This window comes from Typopeltis vanoorti, chromosome 25 (assembly GCF_054136105.1).
Source record: "Typopeltis vanoorti isolate ZY-2024b chromosome 25, IOZ_Tvanoo_1.0, whole genome shotgun sequence".
NCBI lineage: Eukaryota > Metazoa > Arthropoda > Arachnida > Uropygi > Thelyphonidae > Typopeltis > Typopeltis vanoorti.
The window spans coordinates 70656267-70674160 of NC_143573.1; the positions used below are offsets into that span (position 1 = coordinate 70656267).

The following is a 17894-nucleotide window of genomic DNA, read 5'->3' on the forward strand; positions in this document are numbered from 1 at the left end:
TCCGAACATTCACAATCTATGAGAAGCATCCTGACAACTCAGTACAGTGTGTGTGTGTGTGTGTGTGTGTGTGTGTGTGTGTGTGTGTGTGTGTGTGTGTGTGTGTGTGTGTGTGTGTGTGTATATATATATATATAGTGTGTGTATATATATATATATGTTAACAAAATGCAAAATGACAAACTAATTGAGAAAAGAAAAAAAAATAGTGAGCTGAAACCAAGTACTAAAATATCAGTTGCAAGGCCAAAGAAAATGTATTACAGTAAATATGTTAATTCGTTTTCTTGGCGAAAAGACATTACAATCCAGTTTTTGGTGGAATTGCAAGGAACCCTGTCATAACAGGTTTACGAACTAAGGTGAAAAAGAAGAGAAAATACTGGAAATTTATTTTGCCATTTCATTTACAATTAACCATTTCTTCAATCAGTTTTTTTTTTTTTCAAGATTAGATACGGACGTAGAATCATAAAACATAATTAACAAACTTATAGATGAACGTTCAAGAAATGTGCGAAGATTTTCTTTCAACTTCTTTAGACTTGAAACAATACAGTCCTTCAATTATAATTAACGGTTAGCTTTTTCCAATGCTGTCAACTCAGCCGACAGATTACTGTACGTTAGTACTGCGCATAGACAAAGGATTAAACCTCTCTGGAAACTTTAGAGGCCAAACGCGTATTTATATTTTATTTATTATTATTATTTTTTCAAGCGTGAGGCCATCACTTTGCATATTGGAGGCGTGAAGCAGGATGGTGGTTTCACATATGGAGAGGAACTTCATAAATATCCATGCCTGTAGTGGGATTCGAACCCATTTAATGTTAACTCGAGAGCAGAGACGCTGTCCCCTTGGCCAATCAGGCCGAGAAATGTAGGCAGAGTATTGTTTAAAGAAAAAATAAAATAAAAGTAAAATAAAACAATAAAGAATAATAAAGAATTAAGTAAAGTGTAAAACTTTATTTGTATTTTACGAAAAAATAAGATATATACTTTCTTTCTGTCCTTACGGATTACGAAGACAACTAGAGGGGGATCAAAATAAATTGTATTTTGAGTGTTCTGAAATTTCAGTTTTATTTTTATTCAGAACAATAATCATCTCATAATTAGTTTATTTTAACTCACTTCAATTAATATTACTGGTTATTTAATTAAAGTATCCGAAGTTCGAAAAAAAAAACTTAAGAGTTTTAAAGGATATCATAAAGTAAGCATATCATACATATTTCAGAGAATTGGAGTATCACAAAGTACACATTGCTTCAGATATATTTTGGCACAGATTAAGAATTTAATACAGGATGGATATTATTAAACTATCGTTATGCTATTATTGAATAAAGGAAATTTTTTATGAAAAAATATGTTTGTAATGTTTATGAATACCTATATGAAGAACATCCTCAAAATCCTGAAACAAAAATTTTCAGCTCTTCAATTGTGATTTCCATCTTTGAATAACATCAGTAATGCAACTTCTGGATGTTTCAACAATTTAAAATCGTCCACCCCTATTGTACGATTAAAATGATTATTAAATATTAATTATTAAAGATGATTAAAATACAAATGTACTAAACTCCCGCGAGATGACTGATAATGCAATAAAAATCATTGCATGTTGATGACACATTTGGATAAGGTCAAGTAAAAATTGACCATTATAGATAGCTGCTATTCTTATCCTCTTCTTCACCGCTGTTTGATGCCTACTGTTCACAGCACTCCACAGCTGAGTCTTGATGCTACTCAAAGAATTCAAGAACATTATAAGGAACTTGCAAAGCAGTAGAAGAAATTATATGCGTATTATATTTCCCTCCTGTGTTTAAGTGCGAATTTTTAAATGTTTCATTAATATATTGCTTCTGAACATCTCTCTATTGTGTTCATTGCCATAGCTTGGCATACGTGGTAGGTGTTTTCATCGGTGTCCCAAGCTTTGAGCATTACAACAAGCGGATGGTCCGGTACTGTAGAGATCAGTTCATATAAAAATGTTTTAACAATGTCATAATAGTAAAGTGCTATACTGGAGTAGGGAATTCGGTTTGGAAAAGTTTCTTTTTATTCATCTTCTTCTTTGGCAGAAAGAACTGTAATTTATTCCAAAAGTGCCTATCATTCCAGTCCAAAAATGTCGCCGTATTCAAGTAGGCCTTCATCTCACGGTCCATTTGTCGTGGAGGAGGAAGTTCGCCATATTTGATAATTACCAATCTTCCTATTCTGTCTTTGAGCGCTTGCATGTGAGCAGTACGGAACTCCACCTGACACCATTCGCTCTCCAGAAAATTTCTAGAAATGATAATAATAAATTATTTAATTTTTTTTCTTCTCTTTTTGATATATTTGGAATTCCACATAAATTCTCATAATATACTAAACAGAACTAAATCTTCGTTCTCTTTAAAATTTTATTTCAAGAAGTTACTTTGGAATATTTGGAATACTTGGGGTACAAAAAACTGGAAAAAAGGCAGGTAATTTTATGTGTTAAAATACAGAAGAAAGTGAAAACAGTATAACTTTTTACTCGAAATATAAACTACAACGAAACCTATAGGGACTAAGGTCATATCAGTGCCTTCGAAAACGCAGTTATTGACATCTAGGAAGCAAGAAATTTTTATAAGGGTTTGTCAAGTTCAGTTAGGCTGGACTGACAGCGGAATTTTTCCAGCGCGAAACATCATCCTTCCTCTTGCTAATGCAGATATAGAGAACCACGCAATTCACAGACATAAATATATAGAGAGAATTAACCACATTAGTTTAGTTTAAATTCGATTTATAAGCAACTAATTTACTTAGTTGCAACAGGCCGTCGATCCTAACGCCTTAAGCTAGCGTTTTCCAACGTGGGGCGTACGCCCCACAGGGGGGGGGATTTGAATATTTTGGGGACAATTAGAAAATGATGTTGCATTCGTCACCTCATCACCGATATACTCAAAAAGCTTACCATCGTCTGCGATAAATTGTCGATGTTGCAACTCTGACTTTCCGAGTGAAAAAGCTGTCATCACTAGTACAGCAGTCAACATAAATACAAGAATTCTCAGAAAAGCAAAATGATGAGTCTATTAGAACTTTATTCAACATGAAAGGAACAATGGCATGGCTTTCTGACGAGACAGAAACGAAATACGTAAATGACTTGCTACTGAAAAAAAAGAAACCATCTGGATATCACAAACTATGGGGATTTAGATTGAAAAGGACTAAATTAGTACCTTTAATAAAAACTCTTTGCAGCAGACATCAAGCTCAAGGATCGCATTAACTTGGATTTTATTTTCCCGAGTTCAGTTCGATTTATGTTTTATAATATATAAAGCATAATATAAAATTTAAATTCATTGAATAAAGTAAAATTAAAAACAGTTTTACCTTTTTTATTTAAAGTACATATTTATATTATACTTTTTCAGAACTTGGCTGACTATTATGCTAGAGGGGGAGCATCAAAATCTTTGAGGCGTGGAGGTGGGGCATGATTCAAAAAACGTTGGGAAACACTGCCCTAAGCGAAGATGACTATTGTTAACTTGAGAGAATGTAGATTAAGATTCACTATGGTAATTTGTGCAAAACAACAACCTTGGTCATATTTCATACAAATAGAATAAGCACTATTGTGCATATTGACATAAATAGCAAATGCAGTTTTGCGACTTGAGCTCAAAAAAAAAACAAATTACTGAAGAGAAGCTTATGCATATCACACCATGCGGATCGAATTAATTCACTCTCCACAGACGCTGTTGCAAGTATATCTGTTTAATATAAAAGGCTACACTTTCCCTATTAAAGAAAAAAAAACGCTGTATTTGACCAAGAAACGAATGTGTTAATAAAATACACATGACAACTGTATCTTCTGTTTGCATAATATGGAAAGGACTGCTCCTTCCATATAATAAAATACAGCAATTTTCTGAGAACGAATGTTTGTGTTTCCTTGGCAACGGTATCTTCTATTTGCATCTATCAGATGGCACTGGGATGTATCCTGTTTCTATGTTTAATGTTTGCTGCTATCCAAATGTTTCTGTGACTTAAGGGGGAAAATTCAGGGAGTGTTTGCCTCCCTTAAGGCAGTAAATGCACTCTCTTAAAAAACTCAGGGAGCGTTTGCCCCTTTAAAGCAGGAAATGCACTCCCTTCAAAAACTCAGGGAGTGCATTTGGAAAGGCAGTGAGCAATTCGGTGAAAATAATAATGAATAAATAAATAAAATAGTTTGAGATTGTACAGCTGATGGGACCCCCACAGAATTTGAAGAATGGACATACCTCTTCTAAAAACAGATCACATTTTGGTCGAATAAAGAAAGTGGAGGGATTGAATCAACGATTGAATTAAAGTCGCAGCCATGCACTACAGTGCAATAGGAAAGGAGAAAGTCCAGCTAATGTACGAATTTCCGAGCCGTTTAGATTGCAGGAACAAGCAATAGTAATGTGTACTAACTAACTATTGTCTGAGAAACAACATATATCGAAACAGAATACTTTCACATTCACAGGCAACGAACATCATATCTTTATTTTCTTGGTTCCTAAAGAGTTTATTCAGTTGTGAAGACATTTGATAGGGCCATTATTTGTTCCAAGTTCCAGTTTGGTAGGACTGAGTCTACGTCTCGTCTAATGCAATGAGACAACAAAGAAAGCATCACCTCTTTTTATATTACTTTTGTGAACATCTATGTCCTACAGAGTGGACCAGCTGGCTAGTTGGACTACAAGCTGATTGTGGCTGTTGCTTACTTGCTTCGGGCCCTTGGAGCTATTATGCAAAGAATGTACGACGGCCTTTTTTTTTAATATCCAAGCAACAATATCTTACTCAAAAATGAAAAGAGGAACATTTTTGCAACGACCAGTATTTTTACGTTTGCATTCCACATCACGTGCAGGTTAAAATTCGTCTATCAAAACTTCATAATTGTCAACGAACAGAGATAACATGAATATAGGGACATACTTCATAAGATGAAATACGAGGGAAGGCCATAAAGTAATGCCTCCTATTTTTAATTCCGTTCCAAGTGCGACAGAAAGCTTAACACTTCACTGAATGGACAGCAGCAGTCTGGATCCAGCACAGTGAGTGACACTGAGATCAGTCAGATAAGCACCCACACAAGGAGTTCAAAATGGAGGGTGTTATATATAACATAGATGCCCTTTTCAAATCATCAAAAAGTTTCTAGGCTTAAGGTACTTGGCCTAATCCCTTTGGGAATAAAAGGGGGGCGATTTTTTTCTGGTGCATATCCATACCGCATCTACATCTTCTGACATCTACATACCACATGCGCTATTTTCAAATTCTCAGCATTCATGATTTACTGGTGGTGTGTTTCTAATAACACCACCTATATAATGTACTTATAGTACATTAGTAGTTAAAATGTTTGATTATTTATATAGTCCAGAACCTCTTCTCTAGAGACCAAACATATAACATTTTTTCGAGATGCTTGGCACAGATAAGCTAGACGGTGGTCTCACACCGCGCTATAAAACTCATATTCCACTTTAAGGCAATCACAAACATCCATGATCAAGACGGAATTTGAACCCTCAGCATGTTGGTTGGAGAGTGGATATGCTAACCATCTGCTAACCAGGCTAGAGAAACAAACAAAAAAAGACTTTTGACAGCTTTACTTACTTGGATAGAACAATAAGTGTTCGTCTGCTGCTTTTCACAGCTTCAGCGATATTCTCCTGAATTAAAACACCAGGCAACAAATGTCGATAATGCAGACATAAGTTATAGCTGGGATCACCGTTCTCCAAGGCTTCAAAGAGAGCAAAACGAATAATAAAAATTCATTTATTTTCAGAACTTTATTCCATAATTAAGATAAAATAAATATAAACAGAATTATGCACGAGATTAACCAACGAATGTTTGATGATTATATAAAGAAGGAACAGCAAATAAATACTTTTATCAAAAAAAAAACAAACTAAAATATTAAACTCATACTGAAATAATTTTATAAGTTATGATATTTATTATCTTTAATTTGTAGTAAGTAATGCTTTTGAAGATGAAATGAACTAATTTTAGCATGTGCAAACTGATTGTAAAATTTCATACGACTGATTTTTAAGAAAATTATGGAAATAACTACCGTGTCATAGAAAAACTTGAGATTAATATAAACTAAAATAATCACCCAAATAATCAATCAAAAATAATATATATATATAATTATTTAGTGAATTAATAATTATAAACATGTCATTTGACCGAGTCAATTATTCTGTAAATAAATAAATTTATATATATAAACCAAAATTTTCACATCATGAACGCATTCAATTTCCCATTGAAAAATCAAAACTACTCACTTCCTTTCCTGGATACACTGATCAAATGTCTTGCCTACACAATCTACCCTTCACTAACTACCCCAAGACTACACACATAATCTAACCCTTCACAAAATCTTCAAAAACTTGGAAAATAAAGCTATAACAATTTGTCCTGATGAGCATGCTCTTAAGAATTACAAATTATTAGCGATGCATTTATAAACAATGGCTAAAGAAAAATACCATCAATAAAATTCCTCATAAAATTAGACCTAAAAATGCAAATACAGATTGCAGTGAAACCATAGCTATCCCATACATTTAGAAGGTTATCCGATAAAAATAAATAGAATTATACATCATTATACTCTTAACGCTTCTTTTAAACCACTTATAACATTAAAAAAACATCTAAGGATCTCCCCCTCCATGGTCCAACCTGGGATATATCGAATTCATTGTACCTGTAACTTGTCTTATATTGGTGAAACTGGACGCACCATTCCAATTCGTAAAAAAGAAACCAAACGACACATTAAATATAACAATTTTAGTAAAGCAGTCTCTCGGATCTTGCTGTTAACACCCTACACCAAATTGATTGGAAGGATACCTGTTCTTTACATCACACAAAAACCTGATACGAACGCAAATTTAAGGAAGCTTCTGAAATTTTGATCTTAACAATCTAATCCAATCCTGTGGTCTCCTCTTTAAGAGGGTTGCAGCTGATGAACAGTCTGCTTCCATGCCTCTCTATCTCTTGCTGTAAGATTCTTGTCCGTCCAATCTTTGATGTTGTCTTTCCATTGCAGTCGGGGTCTTCCTCTCCTTCCTTCCTTCCACCATCCCCTGCAATACTATTCTGGGAAGCTCTCCAGAAGAACCCCTCATCAAATGTCCTGCAAATGCTATTTTTCTTCTTTGGATACTAGCCATATAGAATATCAAAATCTTAACAATAATGGTGGTATAAAATCCCAAGAATATGGATGAGACATATTCAGTCCATATAACTTCTTTCAGGTTCTCCAACAATCTCTCACTTTATGACTATAAGCAATAATTTCAGGTTTTACTTGCCACCACCAATACGGTTTTTGTTCTAATATATATGTGAGTAATCTCCAGCTTAATTTATCTTTTAGTGATTCCTAACAAATAACAAGACTCTAGCTCCGATATTGTAAAGTTTTTTTTTTGTTTTTTTGTTCACCAAAGGCCAGACCGGTAGTGTTACGGTAGAATTTGGTCTATATTAAACTGAAGTTTTACTTCAGTTTAATATAGACCAAATTCATTGGTCTATATTGTCAACACGGTAGTTGCTTCCTTTTTTAAAAAAAAAAAAAAAAAACGAAAGCTGTCCATTTTGTAACTGTGACAGAAAAGATTACTAAAACTGATTTATACACCTGCGTAACGGTAACCATTAATTTACATACTTAAGTAAATGAAATTAATCTCTAGCACTTTTCGGGAAGCTTCTTACAAATCACTATTGGGATCGGAATAAGCGCAATTTAAAGCATCGAATAACGATAGTGAAGTTTTCTCTTCTACTCATTTTCTCTCAAGGCGAGACTGACTGCTTGGAAAATTCGTGAAAAATGTACGGAAATAATATTTCGCTACATTTTTGATCGGCATTAATATAGCCAGAATCTGACGTTTTCATTCAAGCACAACTGTCTTGGATGACTGCTACTAATATATGCTGTTAGTCATCGAAATGAATTACGGAAGCCTTACATTGTATCTGCAAAAAACCGTAACAATACAAACTATTCAACGACCATAAGCAACCAAGCAGAGCAGGTCAAAGTATTAGTCAGCAACATTTGTATTCAGGTGTGTCTGACACGCCGTGTTAAATTTACCTTTGGATGTATTTGGACGAAAAGAAAGTAGGATTGCTGTTTACTTTCTACTCATTTAATATATTTTAAAGTAAATTTGCAATAAATATTTTTATTTTTTTATAGATTTTATTTACATTTTAACGAAATTTGTGGCTAATTGTGAAAAATGCACTTTTTGAAATCAACGAGAAGAAAGCAAATAAAAACTCAAAAATTATTTATTGTTTTACTTCTGTTTGCCTATATATCTCTGGGTATTGCCTACTTTATTCTTATCTTTCTCATAGAAAAGAGTCTGAAGTGACGATAAAATATCTTATATGAGACTAAATCTGGTTTATTTCAAGAATATTATAATCTTACACATGAAGGATTTATAATAAACGACATATGAGAAACAAATGTAGGTCAAGTTACGAACTTCCTTATGCAACTTGCGTGTCTTAAAAGCATGTTTTCCCTTCCAGAAATCGTAAAAATTTAGGTTTCTCGAAACTGAAGTCTTTTGTCTCAGGCCAACTAACTCTGCTGATTGAGATCTGAGTTAATTCATCTTATATTAAAGGTTAGAAGTTTTCTTTTGTTCTGGAAAAATTTTGAACAGAAGTCCTAAATGAGACTGAACCTCAGTTAATAACAAAGATATCCCATAATTGGAAAGACCTGAGTTCGAATCTTGCCAAAGACGTAAAGAATCTTTACGTCTTTGGCAAGCTTCAATTTTTGATTGAAGATGAGTTAGTCAGTCTCATATGGGGTGGCAGGTTTTCATTCCTGGAATTACTATTTTTTTTTTCATTCCGAAAAACAGGCAGAGGACAGGAGAAGAATACGCCAATTAACAAACAGACGACTTTCGTTTCTTCGCAGTAATTCAAAAAACCCAGCTCCCAATGACAGGCATCATTGGAATCAATGACAGGTATCATTGAATACACAAGTGATATACATTAGGGTTGAAATAAGCATCGAAATGTATTTCCCTCTGTTTTAGAATGCAACATATTGATGCTATATTTCTATCATCATAGAAATATAGCATCAATCAAAAGAAATATAAAATCACACAGCCTATATTATTATTTTTAACAAACAGATATACCACGAGAATAGACTGTACATCTTTATACTCTAAATGCACGTGAAGATGAACTCAAGGCTCCGAAAGAAGTGTAAGCATAGTATGCCATATCATGACTTATACGTTTGTGATATTGGTAACTGCACACTCAAAAACAACCGTATACAACATTATAAGTAAATGGAAATGCAGGTGTAGTGCCACCCTCAAATAATACACTCACAGGAGAACTCAGGGTACTAACAAAAAGTGTATTCATAAGGAAAGTAAGGAAATCTTGGCAGTTTTACAGAAGTTCAGATCAGTAATGTAAAAAAGTCGACCCGTTTCTGTGGTAGAGTAGCTGCACATAACATAAACATCCAACTAGAAAGACTACACAAATGTAAAGAACAACCTGATTAGTACGTAGAGCTGCGATTTTCAACTGGTGTGCCACGAGAGTTAGGATGAAGGGTAGAAAAGAGGTGAGGAAAAATTGAGGAATAAAAAATCATCGAGGTAAATTTTAGAAGTACTGTCTATTTTGAATAAAAAGGCCGATAACAATGAAAACGATAAAAGTTTAATAGTAAAAAAGTTATTATAAAATTCCAAGAACTTCCATCCTTATTGTTCCGGACCCCAAATAACTCTGCAATCTTTTACCACCCTCCCTGTCACCATTTCAAGTCACCAGTGTCAGTCGTCTTCAGGCAGCTGTTATTCTGATCGGGAGTGTCATTCCTTGTGAGTTTATGCTAATTTTTTTTTGTTATTACGATTTCGTTTTAATAATTTTCTTATTTCTGAATTTAGTTAAGTTTTATTCTTGTTTTGTTTATTTCAGGGTTTATTATACATGGACAGATTTATAATTAAAAACGTAAGTTAAGTGATGACAATGAATCAAGTGTGGCTGATACTAGCTCTGATAGTAACACATATAGTACAGTTAGGTTAGTTCTGATGAAGTTCGTATAATGAAGACTATTTGTTCTTTGTATTCATTTCATTTAGAGAAGTACAGCCAAGTCCTATGTTTGTGGGGAGAAAGTGGTAAACCAAGTTATGGTTCCAAGTAAGCTGAAAAGACTTTCACACAAAACACATTTATGCGAGAAACCAATTAAACATTTTAAAAGTCTTATAGCTGATCAAACGCGTCAGGCTGAACAATTAACCAAAACTACAAATATTTTGACAAAGCTCAAGAAACAATCTACTATACCATTGTCGAAATCGTCAAAAAAAAACAAAAAAAAACATGAAATCACATACAATTGCTGAGTCACTAATTTTACCAAGCACGCTTAAAATTATAAATATTATATTTTGCGAGGAATATGAAAAAGAAATTTTGAACATACCTATATCAAATGACACTGTTAGTCGGTGTATACAAGAAGTGATAGCTAACATTATAAAAGCCGGGTTTTTTTTCCCCATCCGGTTGGATGAGTCACGTGACATCACTGAATAATTTTTACTTTGCAAAACACTTCCAAAATCAACAAAAGCTCAAGACATTCTTGATGCTATTGGCAGCTATTTTCGCTAATACGAGTGGAAATCATGCACGGGCAGCGCATGATTTCTATGTCGGGAAGCCTAAGAGGATTCCAGTGAGATTGAGAGATAGAAAGAGAGAGCACTTTTTTTTTTTAGACCAATAAAATACGTTATAGATTTTTTTTATATAAATTATATCTTTTTCAACGATATCTCATTTCAATAACTGGAATAATAAGAAATATGAACGTAAATTATAAAAATAAATCTTTTGAAATCCACGATAACATTATTTTTAAAAATAACACAATGATTAAAATTTTAGTTATTGACCTTTTATGCACAATCTTAATATTCGTTCTTTAAATTATAAAATCTCTCCTTAAAAAAAAAAAAAAAAACTAATGTTGTGCCTTGTTCAGTTTGCCGTGAGTTGAAAAGGTTGAAATCGCTGCTCTGGAGTGTTTGAAGTCCCTGCTATGGAACAATGAATCATGTCTACCTTCTTCCAACTAAATAAGTGTGAGCAACGGGGAGGAGGAGCGTGGTTGGGGCAAGATTTTATGCCCGAATGTAATTCCAAAGAAGTAATGGTAACTATTTCTCCTAGTATGGATTTGGTCTTTTGGTTGTAGCATCTTGAACAATGAATGCCGATATTATCAGTCATGCTACAGCAGCACCACTGGATAATGTAATGCGTCCTACGTTTCAGAAGTTTCACGGAATATACTAATTTTCTTCAACATAGCAACACCATCATGCTACAAGCTCTATTGTAACATGGTTTGAGACAAATGGCGTGTTAAAACTCGACTAGTCTGCACAGAGTTCCAACAGAACACCTTTGTAACGAAATGAAACATCGGGTGAATGCCAACCAGTGTTTTTAGAAAGAATGGCTCAAATTGCATTAATGCTTTGGAGATGTGTGCAATTTGGGTTTCACTGAAATAAAGTGTTACCTCAACACTTATTTCAGTATAGTGGGGGATTACTGTACACAACCTTAGATGAAAAATGAAATGATTATCATGCCTGAAGTTCACCATTTCAGTTGTGAGAAAAAGTATCTCCATATTTAAATTTTCGTCTAAATTTATGAAATAAATATTTAAAGTTACAAATTGTATGCATTTCAATTAGAACTCACCTGGCACAAGCTGAGAAACCACAAAGGGCTCATCTTCGCTACTGTAACATAGAAAGATATCAAATGGTTTGTTTTGGTCAAGGTCTTCTTCCTTAATAAAAGTAAGGCCATGAGCATACATCCAAACCTTTAGGTTCAGGAGATGGCGAGTGTACACAGAACAAACCAAAGCTACAGCAATTAATGTCACTAGAAGAATAAGGGAAAGATAAAGTATGATCAAGCAAAATATTTTATTTGAATTATAATTTAGTTGTAATGCTTTTTTTAACTTTTAGATATAAACATATGTCGAAAAATTAATACAAGGAATAAAAATATTGTGAATGACAGGTGTCACCTCGTTTATTTTCTTGTCATATACGAGACAAAATGTACGTATATGTACGCCAACAATTACAACATATCTAATTTCGTCTTTTCATCTTTCTTGTAATGAAGCTATAAAGAAATGAGCATCGAAAATCATTCTCGGGTGCCTGTATAGTTACGTTTTTCAACATTCTCTATACCATCACTTGACACATTTGTTTTCAGGTGTATTATTCTGATAAATGCTCATATATTTTCCTTGCACACATATCAGTGACTCAAATTTGAGTATTATAAAACACAGTGAGTTTTGTTGTTGATGATGTTGCAAAATTCCCATCGAAAAGTTCCAATTCCAATATGTAGGTGTGAGGGCTAAGACATGTACACAAAATTCTTGAGTAGGTGAATCTCTCAACTTAAGTAAATAGCAACGATTTCAGTTTGAGAAAATACAATTGACCCTTGAATAACGCGGTGATTGGGGGCACCAATCCCCCGCGTTGTTCGAAAATCCGTGTTAACTTTTGACTCCCCCAAAACCTTAACTACTAATAGCCTACTGTTGACCAGAAGCCTTATCGATAGCATAAACAGTCGATTAACACATATTTTGTATGTATTATATACTACATTCTTATAATAAAGTAAGCTAGAGGAAAGAAAATATTATTAAAGAAACTCATAAGGAAGTGAAAATACATTTACAGTACTGTATTGTATTTATCGATACCGTAAGTTTACGTCGTCTGTATACAGGATGAATCAATCGTCTGTCTGTCAGTACCTAAATCAATATTGTCTTATATGATACAAAACACTGTAAATGTTATACGTATTACTAACACTAGACATCAAAAATGAAAAGTTAATGTGAAAAAAAAATGATTCATATATATTTACAGGTATAACGATTCAGGCGTTGATAACGAAGAAACAGCAATATGATTGCTTATAAAGCAATCATATTGCTACTAATGAATAAATCGTTATAAACGTCTTTATTTTATGCTAATTAATTAATTTAACTAATTAATAGTTACTTTTATGCAGTTATGATTTAATACTGCATCTTTACGTTTGTTTACATTTCTCTCGACTGCGAGTGGCCATGTACGGCCTGTAAGTGTTTGTATGCATAAGTTTTGATAACTTTTATAATAAATTTGTGTATACTTTATAGTAGTAAATGATAAAATAGAGTAGTATCTACATATATTTTATGCATTCATGCCTAACCTTTCTTAATTTTTTCGATATTTCTAAGCTACGCGGTTCGTCTGCGAGTTTTTTTTTCAAATTGTGGCAAATCTCCAAAAACTTTTCCAATATCTGTAATGTATGAGTGTTCTCTTGGTTTGGATTCGCTTGATCTAGATCACGCGTGGTTCTCTTAAGGTTCTTCTCATATTCGTAGAGATATTTCTGACCGAAGGGCAAATATCGAGGCGGTGTTACGGAAGTGACCTGAAAATTATGTTATGCGATGCTTTCATGTTTCCACAGCAAAAGTAGGTTCTGCTGTGAAAAAAAAAGGTGGGGGGAGTAAGTGATTATCCTTACTTTTCCCCTCCCCATTTTTTCCCTTTCAAGAATAATGCAGAAGTGTTTGAAGTTCAGTCGTAAGATATGAGCTATTCTATACGTCAAAATGTCTTCAGATTTGAATTCAACCGACATGTTTTAACCCTTCGAATGGCTAGTATAGGCTCAGTTTTACATGTAGTTTTCATTCATCTATTACGTATAATAATTTGAAAGTTTATACATTTTTATTTTGCATAATAAACTACAAATAGTCAACAAATATCCAGAAATAAAAAGTGCAAAGTAATAATAATAAATTAAAATAATGTACGAAAGATACTTTTTTTTCCTGACCTCCCCCACTTCCTCAACACACACCGGGAAATCGTTTGTTCCTGCACAAGTCCCCGATGTTCTCAGCTCTACCTTAACTTTTTCATTGTCCTTTCTGTGGCATCGAGCCATATACAAAGTCACACCATTGGTTCGAAGTCGCATACTACACAATTCAATGAGAGCAGCTTAAGCAATATTTTGGTTCACGCAACCTTTTGTACTTACAACCATATCCGGCTTTATAAATGGAGACTGAAAGACTAGCTAATAGTTATTATAGGGATGAGGAAAGCATGTTTGTAAATTTATTACGTACAAGGATGTATAATAATTAGCTATCATTTAACTGTTACATTCTTAAAAGCAGAAATAAATACTGTTTTACAGTTTATAGTGTTATTGTGTGTTTAAACTAATGGATGTAACAATTTTGAAACAGTTATGGGGGGGAATGTTATACTGTAAATATATAAGACATTTTCTGTAATTTTCAAAAAGGCTAACTTTAGTGCGTTATCTGAGGTTGGACGGACTTGGATAATTTGTGTATCGCTTTTAAATAGGTAGCGACATAACTCAATATCACGTGTAAGTATTCATCTGAAAGCCTGAGAGAATCAATAGGTATATTAAAAATAATAAACTCAACTGTACATTTACTTAAAACCAGCTGGAAAAATACATTTTTCCAGCTGGTTTTAGGTTTGTTAAACCTCGGAAACCATTAACGTATCATATTGTAGCCCATGAGATATTTACCACTGCCAACATTGATAGGAGGAAAACCTACGAGAGTCTTTGATATATCTGCCCAGTGAATCAAAATTACGTACGACAAAATCGAAGTCTTCATAGTCTACCAGATCGTGTAGTTCGTTGTGCACTTTAAGTTGCTGCGAAGACAAACAAGCAGCCAACCATTTATCAATATAAATAAATGCTATTTCATAAAACTTATAATATCAAGATAAAATATTCTGTTAGTTTATTTTTTGTGAAGCAAAATTACTCACCAACAATTCCTGCTGACAACAATATGTAAAATAGCACGTTAGCTGGACAAAGGTTAAATTCAGTAAGCTCCATAATCGGTTTATTAGCATTGCTCTTTACATATGTAGAACATCTTGTGCTATTAATGTCAGGTATCTAGTAGAAGAGAAAAAAAATCTGTTAGTCGTAGGGATTATTATGATCCCCATCTTAATGAGGCAACTGTATTATATAATACACTGAGTGATGAAAATTGAGTACATGTTAACAAATGAGATTAATTCATCAACTTTTTCTAACAAATATTATACACTAAGTGGCCAGTTTATTCGAGACTTCTATCTAATAGTTTCCATGATTACTATTTGCCTTCAGAATAGCCTGGATAAGCCGGACATCAATTCCACAAGATTCTGCTGCGAACACTCCACAAGTATCCTACAAAGGTGGACATGATGAATTCCTGCAATTTCCTCAAATTTTACTTGGTGACAGGTTCGTCATAACATCACATTAAAAAAGCCAACCGAAATGAGATCCGTGTGTGTGTGTGTGTGTGTGTGTGTGTAAGAGGAATATTAAAATTAAGGAGAAATCACATTGCCTGACCAGCTTCTGGAAGGTCTGTCCTTTGAAATGGTGAATCACAAGGTTTTTGCAAGTGTCCATCACATACTGGGTAAAAAGTCCACATCAGGAAGTGTATTTGGTTGATAACGGGTTCGAGTAAGCCGCACCATTCAGCCCTTGATCCATATCTTAAGCAGTGGAAACATGGTGCATACTCTCATTTCATTTCTCACCACCTTATATTGTTCTGAACAAGCATGGCGGGTTCGTGACTTTATGCTGTGGCCATAATCTTATCCTTTTATCTTCATAAAATAGGAAGCAGAATTGATGCGGATGTTTCTTCGCTCATTTTATCCTTGGCTACGTTTTTTTGGATAATCATGGTACTTTCATTAGGTGTCTGCTGTTATACATTGTTGGGGGGGCAGTGTCCAAATGAGGTATCAACTGTTATGATCATTAACGGACACTATCCAACTTGTCACTTGATTAACTGCTATACGTCTGTTGGATTTTACGATACTATCAATCCTATCTCGCACATGACTCACCTGTTGCGGGGAACTTATTATCAAAGGCTGACTTGATGGAATGGTGTAATGATTGCACCATTCATAAACTCATTGCATTATGAGTATTATATTGCTTATAATTGTATTATAATGTGTTATAAGCTGTTAAACTTATAATACATTAGTACTATAGGTTGGGCAGAGAAAAGAAACCAGCAAATATCATTTTTTGAACATCTGCTGGTTATATTATTTTTGAATACAAGATGAGGAAGCTATTCCAGAGAATCAAAGCAAGTGAAATGAAACAGAGAGGATGAGGAGAAACTAGATCAGTGGATGTGATCTGTAGCGATGGATACAACCACTTGTCCAGTATACGCACGTACTAGAAGAGTGATGGAAGTCATTTCAGTAGAGCATCCATGAAAATACTTATAACAGCATGAGACAGAAACAGAACATCTGTGAAGAAGTGGCAGAAGTGTGTCTGTCAAAGAGAAAGAGAGAGGATCATCAATCAACTGGACTAGCCTCTCTAACTAGCATCGACAATTGTTAGAAGAGTTTATTTATGTACCAGCCCACTAGCGAAAGGTATTCTATGGTTGGATTGACGTGGGACCTGTAGAAGGTTAGGAAATGGCATACAGATGAAATGCCAGAGAAGAATATCTTGAGCATAGCAACCTGATTCTTGTCCAGGAAGAAATGTATTAACATAAACATTATTAAACCAGAAGGAAAACCAGATTTTGTGTGTGTGTGTGTGTGTGTGTGTGTGTGTGTGTGTGTGTGTGTGTGTGTGTGTGTGTGTGTGTGTGTGTGTGTGTGTGTGTGTGTGTGTGTGTGTGTGTGAGAGAGAGAGAGAGAGAGAGAGAGAGAGAGCAGACAAGATGGTGTTTTGGTAGCATTAAAGTTGATTAGACTGTGATAGTCACATTGAAGAATGCGTAGTGATCAGAGTTTAAAGCAATCACTGTAGATGATCTTGGAGCTTGAAAAGTTTGTAGAATAGGTGCACCATCATCATCATCAGCAGCAGCAAAACTACGACAAGATTTGAGGTCGGTGAGAAGAGGTCGTTTATTCATTGGATGAAGAGGATACCTGAGAAAAAACAGACTTGAATACCATGACACGAAGAGAAGAACTTCTACGGTATCGTGTTGTTTGAAAGAAGAGGGTTGTTTTTTTTAAAAAAAAAAAAAAAAAAAAACTGGTGTTACTTTTAATGATATTGAAAAAGACAACACATGTAGTGTGAGGACAACCCCCGTCCGGACGTATTGTCTGTAAAACAACGTATTGTCTGTAAAACAACGCATTGTCTGTACATGTCTGCATAACGCACCGAGTAAATCTAATTAGAGCGTGGTCTCGACGGTTTCCTCCAACACAATACATTGACCTCGTTCAAGGATAATCTGGCAAAGCAGGCGGCAGCAGGATCATGCACTAGCTGAGTGGGAGAACTCCTGTGCAATCTAGCCGCCAGTCTGCGGTAATCTTTACTATACTATCCGTGAATGAAGGAGGTTCTACATCCCCACAGTAAGTCTGGTGTGAACTTGAAGTGTATCAATCATGGAAGCCCCTTCTCTAGGGAATATTAAAAATATCACCAACCACTTCACGTTTCCAACAGCTCCTCGGTTCAAATCCCGCCGTGGGTAAGGATGTTTCTGATTTGGGTTTTTG

At 34.4% G+C, this 17894-nt stretch overlaps 1 protein-coding gene across 1 annotated transcript in view; it reads right to left on the minus strand.

Annotated features, from left to right (window-relative positions):
• Positions 1–952: 952 nt before the first annotated feature.
• LOC150092835 (uncharacterized) overlaps positions 953–17894 on the minus strand; it is a 28916-nt gene continuing 11974 nt past the window's right edge. The window contains exons 4-7 of the mRNA XM_090414432.1: positions 15129–15264; positions 11941–12129; positions 5701–5830; positions 953–2313 (exon numbers count right to left, since the gene is read on the minus strand). Coding sequence (XP_090270558.1) covers positions 2043–2313; positions 5701–5830; positions 11941–12129; positions 15129–15264 — 726 coding nt within the window. The 3' untranslated portion in view covers positions 953–2042. The remainder of the gene's footprint in view (positions 2314–5700; positions 5831–11940; positions 12130–15128; positions 15265–17894) is intronic.